At 40.5% G+C, this 17,375-nt stretch overlaps 1 protein-coding gene across 1 annotated transcript in view; it reads right to left on the reverse strand.

The window, feature by feature from the left end:
• Positions 1–17,375, reverse strand: part of MYH9 (myosin heavy chain 9) — a 69,770-nt gene that overhangs the window by 34,798 nt on the left and 17,597 nt on the right. The window contains exons 3-5 of the mRNA XM_048300658.1: positions 13,947–14,103; positions 3,640–3,667; positions 2,814–2,907 (exon numbers count right to left, since the gene is read on the reverse strand). Coding sequence (XP_048156615.1) covers positions 2,814–2,907; positions 3,640–3,667; positions 13,947–14,103 — 279 coding nt within the window. The remainder of the gene's footprint in view (positions 1–2,813; positions 2,908–3,639; positions 3,668–13,946; positions 14,104–17,375) is intronic.

Below are 17,375 nucleotides of genomic sequence, written 5' to 3' on the forward strand. Positions count from 1 at the left end.
TTTAACACTTGGCATGCATTTGAAGTATGTGCAATATTCCTGATGAAAATAGAAGCAGAAAAACCACTGGGTCTGTTAGCCTGTGGTTGGGCAGTTCCCAAAACTCTTCAGTATGCTCTCTTTCTACTGCTCTGAAATTACAACACCAATTTAAATCATTTCAGCAACACCAATTTCAAATAAAGTCCTTGACATCTACCTTGTACTCTGAATTTTTTACATCTCATACACTTTTTGGAATGTTTCCAAGCAAGATAAAAGTTTTGCCAGCCATTTTTATTTCAGAAAGTATGGAGAAAGGCATCCAGAAATCAAATCTACCTTTAACAGCATGCAATTAAAAAAAAATATGGGGGAGGGCACTTGGGTTGTTTGTCTGGATTGTTGGAGTTCGTTGTTTTGTTTTTTACACTTCAGGGATTTGCTTTCGTATTTTTCTCTGCAGTCATGTGAGAGATTATCAAATAACTAAATCCCAACACCAGTGGCTGGATGGGGAAAGGAGAAATATCATCAGTAACCTAACTTTTGTTACAAATATTTAAATATTAGCTACTATTACTCATGAATTTCCAATTAGCTGCAAACATTCACATCTTGAAAAAACATTACATGATTTAAGAAGATGGTAGAGAAGCTGAGATTAAACATGGGAAAATATGGATTTCAACTTCCATAAATAAAAGTTTCAATAAATGAAAAAAAAAGTTTCTAGAATTAGATTCAGTACACCCCCTAAGGAGCCTTAGTGTGCTTGGAAGTCACACCATGCAGCTAGAAGCTTATTTAGCTGAATAAAATAATGCGCTGGGAATGGTGGAATGCACCACTACCTCCAAAACCAGTGAGCTGGAGTTAAAGAATAGGCTTTATAAAACCAATTCTGCCCTGATTCTTGGAAAAACACTGGTTTACATCCAAAAGTTCATGGTAAAGAAAGTACCACTACTTTCTATAATATCCTTGGTTAAGTTCTTTGCCTAGTCTTGCAGCATAAAGGTTCAACACTATCATATACTAACTAAAGACAAAAATCTGCCATGACCAGTATACCTGAGATCCTCAAAAAATTAAACATATTCATCATCATAAACTTTTATACTCTGGTTCCAAGTTTGCTCTGTAAAGAAGTATTGCAGAGAGCACTCATTGCTGATTAACATTCAGAAGCTCCAGCTCTAAATCCCCTCTGGTAAGGTCAGCTTAGCCACAAAATGTGAGCCGCAGGACTTTTTGGAAAAAACCAAAACTTAGGGAAAAAAAATTAAGTATCAAACCTGGGCAAATCACCAACCAGCCCAACTTAGGACTGTTTTATTCTCCTAAGCAGATTGCCTGTCCTGCTTTGGTGGTTCAAATTTTACTCATGGACAAGCAGTGGAAGAATACTTAACTCAACCCCATGATTCTATTTTCCGCACTTAAAAAAAGAAAAAAGGAGAATGTTTCTAAATACAGCTACTGACAGACCATGGAAAAAGCCTTCTAATGTCTGAAATTTTGGCACATAGAATGGGTTTTTTTTCGGTTGGATTCCAGAAGTTAGTTACTACTATGTGCAGGCACACACACAGTGTGCTTGCATGCAGAAATGCCTTCTTATTTATATACTCTATATGCATTAGACATGCCTACACATTAAGCTACGATAGGAAAACTCTTATGCAGAGATGCAGTGGACACACCTGGCTTTCATAATGAAATTTCCAACGTGTTCAGATCTGGCTAACAAGCCCACAGCCCTGAAATACCCTGGCTAAATACTTAACTACATTTGGTCTTAGAAGGAACACCACACACTGTATGCTTAAGATTCTAGGAAAGCCTTGTCCAGTCCTATTGCCCTGGAGGAATACTTCTAAAATGGTATGTATCTGGGAAAATCCTGCAAGAAAAACCTTAAAGGCAAACTAGTATTGAGCACAGAACACAAGTATTCTTGATATCTCTACAGTCTCCAACTGAACATCCTTACAAAAAGATTACTGTGTACCACACACAAAAAAAAAAAAAAAATTGTGAATTGTCTATGGATTTGCTTTAGCTGCAGAAAGTGATATTGGTGTGGAGTGAAAAGCTGCTCAAAAAAATCACACAATGGGACAGAAAACGCATTCCTGGTGCAGAACGTGCAGTAAACGTGCAGCTCACCTACGAGGATACAACTGAAGAATTCGGCAATAGTCCATCGGGGGAGAGGGAGGGGAAAAAAATATAAGTGAGACATCTTTAAAGTCCTCCCACCATCATCACCACCCTCCTCTCATGTGCTGCTAACACTTGGCTGTTTTCCCCCCTTTTAATGTTTTCCTACAATTTCTAAGTTTTCGGCTGACGTCCACTAGCCTATCATTGTATTCTCCAGTTTTGAGACAGTACATGCAATGGCCAGACCTAATCTATAACGGTACAGAAGAAAGGAGACAACTCCTCCGCAGAAGGATCAGTTTTAAGGATCAGTTGCCTAGACTGGTTATAAGCAACACATCCACATGAAAGGATCAGTACAGGTGATGCTTCACTTGTAGCAGCGCTTGCCCATGCACTTGCCCACGAATCCAAGGGGTTGTGGATGAGTTCATGCCTGCTGTAGCTCCACTGAATTCAAAGGAGTTATGACTTTGGACAGTGTTCCCTGACTTGCAATTTTTGACAGATTTACTGTTTCATAGTTCACTGACCTCCTCAATCCCCTGATAGATGGTATCATCTAAGCTTCTACTGAGCAATACATCTTTTACCAACATCAGCCAGTATATATTTAGTGTCCAAAGTCAGCAGAGCAATAAAGCATCACTAAACCTAGGTCTTACCTGGTCTTTTTTGGACTTGTGCGAGGAAGCAACATGAGCCAGATACTGAATGACCTTCTTGGTGTTCTCTGTTTTACCAGCTCCTGATTCACCTCTGCGAAGAAAATCTGCAAGTTATTCACAAACAAGATGTATGGGGACATTATCATATTTCTAATCCCAAGAGGGCTACAGACACTCTAACTGCATTCTGGCCATTGCAGCACCTCCCTTAAAACCAAGGAAAAAAAAAGATGGGCTGCAGCTGGATTGCAATATGGAAGGCCATAAAGAGCTATGCCTTCTAGTCACTTGGATACGAAGACTGTCACGTGGCTGAGGAATAACTTGGAGGCTGCTGTAGAGGTTGGGGTGAAAGGTGATGAAGTAAATCTTTCAAATGGAAGCCTCCTGACTGCTAGAAGGAACATACCAATTCCTTAAGCATGGCTGAGGGCAAATCAACTGTACTGTGTCTAGAAGACAAACTGCTGTATCAAGAGTATCTGTTACTCTATCAGCCTCATCAGTATGCACGGACTTAAACATAACAGCTGCATCAAATCTGAAGGATCACTCCAAGCCTTTTTAACTGGCAAAGCTGTATTTCTTTAGTAGTTTGAGTACAGCGGCTGTTGCAAAGCCACCCTTCCTCCACTTTTTACAAAAATTATTTTGCAGAAGGAATTATATACTGGAGGAACTGTAGTGGGACTTTCCATGACTCTCCTTATTACCTGATTTTGTAATTCCACTACCAGCACTTAAAATTAAGAGAGTCCTTCCACAAAGAATGTAAAAACACAAACTGTGACATGCAGACAAGCTGACAATTGGAAATACTCACGTGCAAAGGATGGACTGATCCTCTCGATCTAGGAAAAAATTTTAAAAGAGTAGTCAGACTAGGACTCTAAATTTCTCTGACAGAATGAAATCAATACTGAAGACAAAACCATGAACTAGTAAACACTGGCAAGTATCTTCAGAAACATAGCCAGGTAACCCCTTCTCTGGCAAAAGACACCACCTCACACCATAGGCCAAAGTATAATGGCACCATAGCAATTTAGTTTTCTTCATCCAGAAAGAATATTATTTGCATTACAATTTTTCTACAAACACTGCAGAAGTCTCCTACTGAACATTTCTTTACAACACAGATGCAGTGTGATGTGCATCTAAGTCTCCTACTGAACATTTCTTTACAACACAGATGCAGTGTGATGTGCATCTATTTGTTCCTTCAGCCCCTATTACAGTGGGCTCATACTAACTTACAGAAGTCATCGGCAGAGCAGTGAAAATGGAAGGGGTAGGGGGAAAGGGGGACAGCAACTGTTACAAATCCCAAAGATTCGCATCAAATAGAGGCTTTCAGACCAAAACAAACACTGGAGGCTCAGTGACAAAATATTTGTTACTTATTTTGTACAGAATGGACCCAAAAGCTAAAACACTGAGCAGCAGCCTACATCCTATACAGCTGACTGTTTGAAGCACCATGCCCTATTGTATTAGCAGAGCAGTTGGTAACAACAGAAACCTTTTCTTTTCCATGTTGACATACCAGCAGACATACTAACGCCTGTGTTCAATTCCCAGCTGTGGATATCTTTGCAGTTACAGAACTTAATTCACCCAGACTATTCACCACTATCTTCTCCCACACCTTTAACCTCCTTTCAGTTTTCACCTATGATTCCACTTCATCATGCATGGTCCTGACCAGTCCTTCCACCATGCCTTCATGTGACAGCTCCTGCACACAATCCCCCGATTCTGCCCTGTTTCACCTGTCATCCCTGCCCTACACTCTGACTCCACCTACCCCCACCCACGGTGCATCCCATTCCCTCACACCACCAGGATGAGCTGGGAGCACCAGGAAGACCGGAGAGTGCCTGTGCCTACACCAGAACAGCCTCAGCAGCTTGTAGTCATCACAGGGACAGTGAAACATGGAACAGATGGGCACAGCAAGTCATTGACTGACAGCCCACAAGAGCCATTGGGGCTCTCAGAACACACTGTGCTACCAAACTCAAAATCCCCATTAGGCTGTGGGGTTTTTTGTTTGATTTTAGGTGTTTGTTTTTAATTCAAGACCAGAGGACTGCCAGGTTATTCAGTCTGAGAAGCTCAGTAACACAGCAGCAGTTAGACTTCATTCAGTCATTGCCACTTTCCTTTTTCCACTCACTGCACTCGACTAACATCTACTCTCTAAAGAGAGAGAAAGGAAGCCTCAAACATCCATGAGAGTATGCAATTCACTGGATCTCTCCAATGAAGTATTTCAGTAATTGGTGACCTCCATCAGTATGTTTATGTGACTGTCTCCACATTTTAGCTACTGGTTCTTTCTATTCCGTTTCCCTGTAACTTACATAAACCAAGCACACTCAGTATTCTTCCCACCAGACAGTACTTAGGTGACATAATTAAGCCACCATTCAAGTTGTTTTGTGCCAGATAAAGAGATTGAGCTGTAATTAGGGATGGTTTTCTAGTCTGATAGAATTCGAGTACCTGAAACCACTTTCTATACCCTTAAACACAGCTGCTGCAAGTGCATTTAGCATTTCAGTACTAACATCACGAATGCCACATTCATCAAGAAAAGTCTCCTGTACACCCAGTTTATAAAGAGAGGAATATATTCCACATACTTTTGTGGAATAAGGAAAGCTAGCAAACCTAACAAATTTGAGATTCCATATTTTCTTAAAATATTCTGAAATCAATAATGGAAGCATTAGGTTCACGTGCTACATATCTGCAACTCCTGCCCTTAAGCTTCTTTACTGGAAACTGATTATATGTAGATGAGCACAAAAAATGAGTGGAAAATAATCTGCTTTTTTCCTGTTAAAACTCAGAATGTTACCTGTCATTACCCTGCTAATACTGTTCTAAGAAAGAGCTGATCAGCCCCAAGACTGGAAGAAAGCAAGTAGAAGAAAATCACCACTCAAACGGTTTTGGCCTGGCAAATTCTTAAGCTTTCAAAACTAGATACTGCAGCTTTACTTAAATTGCATATTCATTTTTTCAAGTGCTGAATTTTATTCACTGCCTCTGAGATATACACTCTTTTTGCTAAAAGCCAGGCCAAGAGCAGATGTTAGCCAGCTCCAAAGGCCTCACACACTCAAGGTTCCCAGTGGGTCAAGGGCTCAGCAGGCACATGCCAGCCCTCTGCATGACTGGGCACTTTGAGGGTGGATCAGGGGAATAACTAATGACTCATTTATGGATTGCCTAAGGAAATGTATTCTTCAGCAGTGCAACACCTGGGTACAATTCTGCACCACAAAGCAGCTATGTGAAAGGACAAGACTATGCCTCTGAGTAACATCTGACTTTCAAAAGCCTGAATACAAACAAGCAGTTCACTTGTCCAGAAAAGGTTATGCTCACATTCAGGTACTACAGAGGTTCTTCTAAGAAGTCGATTTGAGAGAAAGAATAAAAAAAAAAAAAAAACAAAACCTTTAAAAAGATAGGATTAAGTAAGGTGCTCCTTATTCCTGGTAACCAGCCCTGATCTTGGAATTATGAGTTGGAGCTCCTCAAACAGGCAGTGGAGCCCCAAACACTTGACTAGCACATGCCTTCCCATTACCCTCCTAGAGATGATCTAGCAAAAGAATATCAGTAAGCAGACAGATAAACTGACTGCCCAACAGAAAAAGAAATGATCAACATCAGATAATAATACCAAGCAGCTCCTTGGCACTGAACACTTCTCAATCATGCCAAGTCTTCCCATGCTTAGTTGAGAAGTTCTTTCCAGCCTTGTTTCAGTAAGGCAAGGTAGCCACAGCACCCTGGATTGACCCTAAGGAGTCGCAAAGAGGCAAGCACAGGATTTTTCCCCACCTCAACAGAGAGCAAGGTGTTGAAAGGTGGTCAGGCAGGAAAAGTCACAGACTGTGTTCAAAATCCTCTTGGCATGAAGCTTTCCTCCCCCAACACACTTTCCTGGTGGCCCACTGCAGCTCTCTTAGTCACCTCTGCTTTAAGTCAGCAGGAACGTACCTGCGAGTGCAGGCAAGTCCCTGGGAGCACGCAGACACTGCCATAAAAGGCAACATTCCTGTTTGCAATCCGGGGGAAATTCTTTCCCAGGACTGCAAAGCAGCAGTCATTGGGATAGCTGGAATTCTTCTAATTGTGTATAGACAGACAACTCAAATAATGTGTTGAGCAACAGGAAACTGGAGCCGACCAAAGGAGCAAAGAGCTAACACACACAAAGCATAACTCTTAGATACACTTCAAATTAAGAACAGTTTTAAATGCCAATATTCGTTCTCCATACGATACTGACTTGTGCTATCACAAATCAGAATTCAGTTGTCTCTAGGCAAAAGGCCACCTTCACACCCCTTTTTTTTTTTTTCAAATGATCATTCAACATGGGCATACTGCACTACTTCAGTCAGCACTTGCCTTTACTTCATTGTCAGTTGTGCAAGCAACCTACTCAGCAAAAGAGAATGTGCTGGGTACCATAAACTCAGTTGCTTATAATAACACAATCAAGAAACGCCTGATTAAAAGAAATCTGCATCTGCTTTTCAATCCTAAACAGAGTCACTTATTAAAAACAATCCAGAATAACAACTCATTAGTTAATTATAGCAACAGTTCTGTATTTCAAACCAGCTGACAAGGAAAGCTTTTTATCTAGGCTCTTCTTCAGCTCTCATCACCATAGTATTCAAGTGATCACATGGCACAGCAGCCTCACACATCCAGAAATTCAGGAAGTAAAATATCCTTCAAATTTAAACTATACAGCAGTATGGTATAATAAGATCAGTAGATTAATTTTACTATGTAAAAACCCCCATAATATGTAACTTATTCTTGACTTTCTTTAGTCCAAGAATAAAAGACTGCATTTTAGACTGCTGACTGCTTCAGCATACATTAAAAACTTAATTAAACCAAAATTTGTTTTCACAAAAGAGATATCTTGTACATAGAAAGTACTCAACCAAATATACTACTGCAAAACAACAAATCTGAATGAATGCTGAACTGCTGTGGTCAAATATATTGGCATAATTGATAAATTAATATGGCTCCAAACTCTTGAATTTTGTTTTTAAATGTTTTGGGATGAGAGAAGAAAAAGGTTAGGAGGCTAGAAGAGAATGTGCAATTTAAGCTCCACATCTCAGTTACAGAACATCCTACCAGGCGTTTATCACCCACTTCCTCTGCATGAGTGACTCTCGTTTCAAGCCCGTTCATCTCCATAAAAGGAGAAGTAATATAGCATTCACACAATGGTGACATCACCTCTCCAGCTAAGAGGAAGTGGAGCTGAAAGGCAAAGCTTGGCTTGCAGTCCCCTGCCTATAGCTGACTCATTAAGGCTAAAAGCTTAACCATAGCTCCATGGTACCACCCACCTCCTAACCACGAGCGTCTGGCAGGCCGGAGCAGCCCGGCCCTCCGCGCTCCCGTTACCGCACTGCTCCCCGGCGCGCCGAACGCCTGCAGCCCAGCCTGGGCAACGGGCTGGCTGGCCAACTCACAGAGCTCAGTTGATAGATTTGCTCTTAAATGCATCTAAGTGCTTCCACCGTGCTTTCACCACCGTAGTTTCAGCTCCTTACTGCTTCCTCGAACTTCTCTTCCAACATCAACATAATTTTACATCTCATGTCCTTTCCTCAGGGCTCTTAACGCAGGAGGAGCCCCAGGGACCTGACACACTGTGCTACACGGAACAACCCCACTGGCATCAGACCTAATCAAATATGTTCACTGTGGTGCTTTAACCTACATGCTGGCTTGAATAGGATCAAAAACACTCCAGGAGAACACCAGAACAGAGCCCGAGAACCTGTTTTTGCATTGTCATTTAAGGAACACATTATAGAGAAGTTTCAAAATGTTAATAAACTATCATCAAGTACAAAAAGAAAGAGAAAAGAGAAATCAAATGAAGGAGAAACATAGCATATCCAAGACAGCTCTCAACAATAGAGCTTCAAGATGTTAGGAAAAAAATCCAGGAGAGAAAAAAAAGAAAAATCACTTGAGCTGGCAGGAATACTGCAGTGCCAAGATTCAGCTCTGCATTAGCTGAAGTTTGAAAACAGTCCCAAGGAGAAAAATAAGTTTCATTTTGAAAAATGAAATATAACCTACTGGGTCAAATGCAAATATTTATTCCCCCAAGACATTTCTGGACTAGAGCCCTTATCTCCCCTTCTCTAGCACTCCTTAACTGAATCTGGAGATAGGAGAAAACAAGTTGCAGGCTGTAATTTTAGGTTATGCAAATGTTTATGAAATTCTGACAGAAAAGAAGAACTAGTATACAGCCTGCAAAAGGCTCAGGCAGCTCATGATACTAAAACAGTGAACTGCAGAGAGACTGACAGCAGGGGCTGAACCATTACATAAGTGACTGCCAGAGAACTCCTGCTCTGGTTTACAGGAATGAAGCAAAAAGGGTGTGGTAACTACTAAAAAACAAGTGGGCAACCGGACTCTTTTTTAGCTCCCTGTTCTCTTGAAAACCACATCTCAAGACACAGATTTTTAGAGCTGCATTTAGAAATCTCAAGCAATCCCAAGCATGTAAAACATTTAAGAAAATTAGAAACAATGTACATCTTTTCTTGCCACTTGCATCAAAACCAGTATCCTCCATAACTAGTATCCAAATTTCATGTCACCCTTTGCATCAGAAACTTGGACAAATCTGGAAAACACACTTGTGAAACCACAGGATATGTTCTTTTGGGTTTTAGTGGAAATAGAACTTGACCTTTACATGCAACTTGAAAGCGACATGTGTGCCTCTACATAATCTGAGCAGGTCTCAGTTGAGAAGCACTCACAGAATATTGTATAGAAAAGAAAGGTGCACTTTGGGACAGTTCACTATACAGTGCAGCATAGCAGCCCAATGCTAAGAAGTAAGCTGAGAAATGACTTGGCAGCAAGCAAGTTAAAACAGAAGTGTTCTGCTAGCTAGGAAACTTAGAGAAGTATGCAAACATTTAAGAATTACAAACAAAACACTTGAAGGTCTATATTCTGTAGAAGCAGATCTGAGGACTGTCTTTTGTGAAAATCACAAGTGGTCCCAAGGTGCATGTGAGGATCTACAAAGCAAGTGATTTGTCTTACAACACCTAACACTGTGTTTCCTCCCTTAATGTAACAAGGTCAGTAAAAAATCATGAAGTTACTGTGCTTCAGCATTTTTTCTTTTCAACACCAAACCCAGAGACTACCTAACTTCCAAGTGAACACTGGCAAGGCGCTAGCTGCACAGGCTCCTTCACAGACTAATCCATCAAGGTTAAGGAGGGTTTAATCATTGCTCAATGATTTTCAGAGTTTTGTTAGGTGAAACTTTAGGAGGCCTCCAATAACGTGGAGAAAACTGGCTAAGAGAGATGGAATTTATTCATTAGCTATGTGCTGTCTATTCCCTCTCCTGCCTATCTCTTAGTTAAACAGGTTGAGCTTTGTAGACCAGAATAACCATACTGACCTAACCTATTACTGATGTTTCAGATACTTTTCAGGGCATTAAAACAGACACCATGCTCCAGATACTAATGAAATTTCTATCTTCTATCACCATCTGACACAGAAAATTCTCTGTGTGTGTTCCAAATAGACAAACAGGTGCTGTTTAACAGCTTTAAAATATGATTTTCTAAATTGAGGCCCTGGAGACTGTGAATTGAGGTAAAGAATGTACCTCTTCAGTATACATCTGCTGCATTAGAATAATGATTTGTTTGCTCAAGACACCACTCCACTTGCAGGCACTGTGTTTCAATCATTAGCACCAGAAGTGTAATTCTTCTGAAAACAGATCTGAGGCTTCTGGCATCCAGGCTACCCAGGGAACAGAAACATTAAGACAAATGGTTGTTTTCTCTAAAAGCAAAAATGTTACACTTTTTTGAGAGTTCTGTTCTTGAAGCACAGGAAATCTCTCCAGGTACCACACAGCAAAATAATGTTTTCATCTCATTTCTGAGAGTCAAAGTCTTGGGTCTGAGAAAGGAAGGAAAAATCCCAATAACAACAACCAACCTACTCTGAACATGTCCTTCACCATTTTATTTCGTCAATAACGTACTTCTGGTGAAAATTAACAAAAAGCAAATTAATCTCTTGGAATATCTAAGTGCCATGACACTTCTGTCAATGAAGTAACCAGAAGATACAATAAGAAGACCAAGCTCACCCACAATGCATCAGCATACATGCCTGAAAAGGGTTAAATAGTTTCTGGATTATCAGAGGTTGGAACAAAACTCTCATCTTCCTCTCCCTTCCTGATGAACCATCCCTTTGAAAGGCCTGCTTATTCAAATACCATAAGCTGACTGAAAACCAACAAAAAAAAAAAAAAATCCGAGTCCAAATCAATTAACACGCAAAGCTTTTCCACTCTGTCAGCTTAAGACATAACTACACCCTGTGCTGACAGAAGTCAGAGTCAAATCAGCTTGCTATCCTTCTCCAGGCCATGAAGGATTCCCAGTCTTCAGGGCTCTGAAAGTAACCTAGGGAAGGCAGTCTAATCCTAAATGCCTCTGGCTCATGTGGAGCACCCGACCCTTTCATCTTCTATTCTCTGTACAGATTCCTGCCATACCACTGGCTGCTGCACCAAACCTCCCCCACCGCTGAGCAAATCCGAGAGAGTGGAATAGGAATGTTGCTTTCCATTTCCCTCGAGGCTAGCCAGGACCAGAGACACTGCAACAACCTACTACTCACCCTCACTCCCAGTAGCACACATTGGAATGTTACTGCTACCCTTTGAAACAAGGAAATAAGGCAATAAATAACCCTAAAACAATCTCTAGAGGTCTTGCTAGCACACACAGTTACCTGTGAAGCCACACAGAAAAATCTTTCCAAACCTAGTTAAACAGATCAAGCCAGGCTAGTTCAAAAGCTAACCGGGAATGATATTCGTATCAACAAACATTCCAAAAAGTCAGCAACAAGGTATCTTAAACTAGGCAAAGAAGAGCTGGGGTAAGCCTCTAGACTATCAATACTGCTGAGAATACAGCATAGCTAGAATTGTTCTGGGAAAGGTAAACACTCCAGCAGACCTCACAGCAACTTTCCCATGCCTGGAAAACAGAGGCAGGGCTGCCATTCTTCAGCTTTGTACAACAGAGCAAGTCAAGCCTGGGATTTCCAAATTTTAGACATTGTCCAAGTGGTGGTCTGACAGAGACATCACCTCTTTTCAACAGGAAAGAAAATACCCACATAGATTAATCACTAGCTCTGAACCACCATCAGACCAAGGAAGGTCACCTGTCCCCTGCTGCAGAATTGCAGCTGTTTGGGTATCTTCTGTCACACACTGATACACCTGGCAGGGATGAAGGACAAGATGCACACACGTGCACTTTCAAGTTGTTGTCTGTAAGGGAAAAGGACTTCTTCAGTCTCCTTACAACACTGCCAAAGGAACTGTTTCTGATTCTATGTAGACAAGATTTCTTTCTAGGGAACAGTAACTTTGGTACAGTTAAATCAATAGCTTTTTAAATTAGTGCTTGAGCTAACAAGGAGCAAGCAAGGGAGAGAAGGAAGTAATAAAAGAAACAGAAGTGTAATGAGGCTTATGGACAACGTTCTGTCATGTATAATATAGGTGGAGCATCTGTTCTTGTCCATCATGGCAGATCCAGTCTTTCTCTAAGAGAAGTGAGGTCCCATCGAGGACCAGGTTCACAGGTTTTTATCTTCTGGGTACAGCATTCATTTCAGTCTAACACACCAGCAGTATGGCCATATTCTTCAAGAATCTTCAAGATTTTGCCACATCTTCAGCAAATTGCCACCAATACCCTGCCACCAGTCCACTGTAGCATGTCTGTATGCCCACCCCTCCCCACTCCAACCTTTTATAAATATAGATTAACTGATGCATCACATTAGCTCACCACTGTGCTGTGCTCTGCATGGCTTTAGCAACCCTTCTCAGCTTTCTCCACATCAAGTTTGTTGGAAGCCACTAACATAGGTCAGTGGATGGAGATTTTCTTTCCACTCGGAACCAGTATTATTATAGTCTTCCTATGCTCGGAGGTACAAGTGGTAGCAAGGGCAGGTGAAAAGCAGAACTCAAACTGAGACTAATGAGAATTTTAAAGCATGATTTTATTATATCTGGCCTTTGTTCAAAAATGTGAGGCTAGTGACAAGACCTAGGAGGAACAAACACCTTAATCATTTCTAGGCATCAAAAAATAAAGGAGGATGACATTCATACAGTCGTGCCAAATCAAACTATCCATTACACCCTTTAAACCTTACAAAGTATGCTTCCTCATAAAACCCAGGTAACAAACAGGAAAAAAAGCACAAAATAGCTCCACACCTGAGCCTCTCCAAGCATCACACACACCACCACTGACTCTGTGAAAGATCTCTCAGAACCAGGGATATGCACAGGGCATCCAGAGTTCCATATTTAAAAGTCCTCAAGTGATGAAAAAGTAGCAGATAATATCCACAAGTTCTCTGATTCTCAGTTGTACATGTGGGGGTGAAATAGGTCTATCCACTTGCTTTCTTTCATTCCACGAAAAGGCAACAGATGTACTTAATATTTCCTGATAGTGAGTTTTATTAACAGAGTAAGAATATAACCAAACAACTCTTGGCAGTAAAGCTACCACTGACCATCCCACTTCAAAATATAGGTTACTCTAAGCTTGTTCCCCCCAGCCAGATTGTGCAACTGGATTTTAAACTGGCTTTTGTTAAAAGCCTCTATCAAACAATACACACACCTGCCCACCTATAGCTATCTCAATTCATAGGCTCATCACTGACATGGAAAATTTGCTACCTCAGTTCTCCTTGCCTGCTTCTCTGAACCCCATGCATTCACACCAGCCCATTCTTTATGTCAAATTTAGCTCTCACCAGACTTTCTGTAAGGTTCTTCAATCCACTAGAGCAGGAGAAAGCTATTCACCTGAACACAAAAGCTAGTCCAAGTAGTGTCTGTAAGCAAGGACAATAATGTCTTTTGACAGCAGTGAGTTGTTGCTCTCCTACAGTGTTTTGACTGCAACCTTGATTTGTGATTTCAACAAGAGTCATTATCTCAGCACTCACCTTGCATCATACTCCTGTAGGCTGTGTCTGTGATGGCATAGATATGAGGGGGCATTTCATGTCTCTTTTTGCCTTTGTACATCTCCACTATTTCTTCTGAGTATATGGGCAGGTTCTTGTATGGATTGATTACCACGCAGAACAGGCCTGAGTAGGTCTGGAAAGAAAACACCCCAGCAAATAAAGACAGAAATTAAAAATGTTGTATACTTGCATATTTTAACAGTACATTACTTGGAAAAACAAACAAACCAAACAGTGTTTTAAGTACTTCTTCCAGTACTTCCATCTGGGATGCTTCCCATTAAGCAATAACAGAATCTGAGGAACAGCTAAAGTTCTATCACCTTGACCAGTACTCAACTTTTCCAAGTGTGCACTGAGCATCAACTGACCCATTAGTCACGCTGATATCACTGGCCTGCTCCCTGGCTAATTAACAGTCCATGAGAACTGGCTTTTCTTCCTTCCAAAGTTCCTACATTCAAGTCAAGTGCCATTTCATTGTATAAGGTACGTGCTTAGCTCTAGATGCATACATTTTATTATGTTCTGCCTCATGCTTGATATGGATTTATCTAGTAAATGATCACTAAATGAAATGAAACTTCAAGTCAAAATAGTTACTAAAAGAAAAATAAGACCAGCATACTCCTGAGAGGTTTTCAAGATTGCTGGACTATGCCTAAGGCAGTGCTATCCTGTTCTGGATGGGAAGCTGGATTAGATGGCCTTCTGAAGACTCTCCAAGCCTGAACACTTTCATGATTTAGAAAGTAGTGAGTATGACCAGAACTAGATTAAAATTTTAAGGTCAGCAATGCATAGTATGTTCAGTATGTATGTTTAGAATGCTCAGTATTGTTCTGAACCAGACAAAATAGAAAACAATTGTAAAGCAGTCCATGCTAAAAGAGTCAGCAATATATGTCAAAGTTTATTTCTAATTCATATCAAATGGTTAATTCACTGATCCATGACAGCAAACTTCAATTTCTCAATTGGTTTCCACTGGCTTAAATTGCACAGTTCTAATGGAACTGCCAAACATTTCCAGTGAAAATATCAAGCTTCTTAAAAAAAAAAACCCAAACCAACAAACCCAAACTTTGAGATCTTAGTACCTAAAAAAAAAAAAAAAAAAAAAAAAGCCCAATAAACTTTTTACTTGCAAAGGGAATAGGAAGAACAGAGGCTTCTTAGATATTTCCTAGATATTCTAAGAATAGCATTCCAAGCCCTGCTCCTGGGGTTTAGAGCTATCATAGTTCTCTGTCAACTTAAGAAACAGTTGTTTGAAACATCTGGAGATGAGCAGCTTTCTACAGCGACTTGCACTGCTATCAGAAGACAGTACATTTGGCACTTCTTATTTCAATTGCCAACATCTCTTCTATCGCTTGCTCAACGAAGAAAGAGTGCTTTGGAGTGGTAAAGAGTTCTCCACAAGGAGCACAGAGAGTACTTAATCAGATTTAGCTCCTTAGCTAGATAACGGTAAGGATTAGACTGCAGTGATCAGAAGGGTGAAAATAGCATCTACCACACAGTTTGTGGTCTTACACCCAAACTTTCTACATGCTGGCTTAACACTAAGTAACAAGTCCACTCTTACATGCAGCAGATTCAGATATAGATTCAGACAGATGTCCTTCCAGAAGCAAGTTTTTCATAGATATTTAAGGTTCCTTTTCCGCATCCTAGTATAAACTATCAGAATATATTTCCAGACCAATTCTTTTTCTTCCCCTCTTTTCTTTTTCCCATTCATTTTTAAAAAATATTTGAGGAATATTTGAATAGCTTACAGAAAATACTAAATGTCTTTCCAAAGTGGAAAACTGTGAAAGCTGGCTAAAAACCTTTTGGCATGGGACTTCTAAAGTTCCAGGAAGCTAAGCTTCCATGAGACATTCTAGTCAGGTTGGGTTTCAGGTAGTGCTTGAAGGGAGCAGTTTAAGGAGTTTACAGCAACCAAGCTGGCAATGCCACTTCCTTTTGCCTCAGCTTTAGTTCTCCATTGAGTCTGACAGCACTTGCACAGCACAGACTAAAAGATGAAAGTCTGGGTCATGCTTTCCTGACCTTTCAGTACACCAGTGGAAGGCAGAGTAGGACCAAGGGACAAAAAGGAGTCAATGCAAGAGCAGTATGTTCACAATGCACACAAGCCCACAAGGAACGTAGAGTTTTCTTGTCTGTTTATGTGTGACTCTTCATGGCTATGACTGATGACAAATTAGAACTGGTGCTTTTCAGTAAGTACAGTGCAGAGGTCTGAAGCCATCCCATAGATGAGAGCAGCAGTTTAGAAAAGGGAAGACATTAATTTCACTTAGAGTGATGAAGACATAAAACAAGTATGCAAGAAGAAGAAGCTGCCACCTTCTACCAGCATTCTAGCTGCCAGGAGAAATACCTAAGGGAAGTTTCCATGCAGTAGAACAATCTCAGCTGTGTGAAGAAGGCAACTAATCATGGCTGGAATAAGCAACTGAGTGAGACCACCATGTCATGACTGCTGGTTGAGCCACTGACAGTTTCATACAGGAAGCAAGTTGAGTTGTATTAATAAGCAGAAGCTGCTGGCCCTACCACAGAGAAGACAAGAGTTATCTTCATCTTATTGAAGTACAAGTAAAGACTTATATGCATGAATCCCTGAACGCAAGGTTCCAACTGAAAGGCTCATCTATTATAAGCATAGCTGGCTTGGAAATCTGTGCTTTGTCTCAGACATTACTAGCTCAAAATAGAATTCTGGCATTACCTTTCTCTAACTATTTCAAGTGACACACATGCCAAACTGGAACAAGTTTTATTTTTGTAACTGCTAAACTAGCTCTGAGGAGTTGAAAGGACCATATGCACCATGGCATATAAGAAAATTTATCTTCCAGTAACAGTTAACTTCAATAAAGTAACTGCAACATGTAAGATTGAGTTTTGAATTTCACACTGAATAGAAAGCAGTTCAGGTATGCAAAAATTATACACAAAAGCTGAAAATGATCTTTTGATAAAAGGTTCCAAATAGAAAGGGTTAATATGAAAGCCAGTCTGTACTCAGTGCAGAACCAATCCACACACGGAAACAGCAAACTGGTGTTTGGAGTCAAGCTCTTAGTTCTTGAACTGTTTGACATTCCTCACTCAAAATTTGCCTGCACCACCAGTAAGATTTTCCCCCTTCATATTACAGGATGGAAAGACAGAAAAATAAAGTTTAAAAAAAAAAAAAGGAAAAAAGAAAATAGCTCATAAAAACACACAGCCCTGCTGCCAAATGAGAGAGAAAGGAGAAGAACAGAACTAAACTATGCTTGTGATCTTTCCAGAGACATTTATGCTGGAGATGCATTGCGTGTACTCCCTTTCTTCAAGCGGATTAATGATCAACTAACAGCCACTCCAATGAAAGTATTTTAA

This window comes from Corvus hawaiiensis, chromosome 4 (assembly GCF_020740725.1).
Source record: "Corvus hawaiiensis isolate bCorHaw1 chromosome 4, bCorHaw1.pri.cur, whole genome shotgun sequence".
Lineage (NCBI taxonomy): Eukaryota > Metazoa > Chordata > Aves > Passeriformes > Corvidae > Corvus > Corvus hawaiiensis.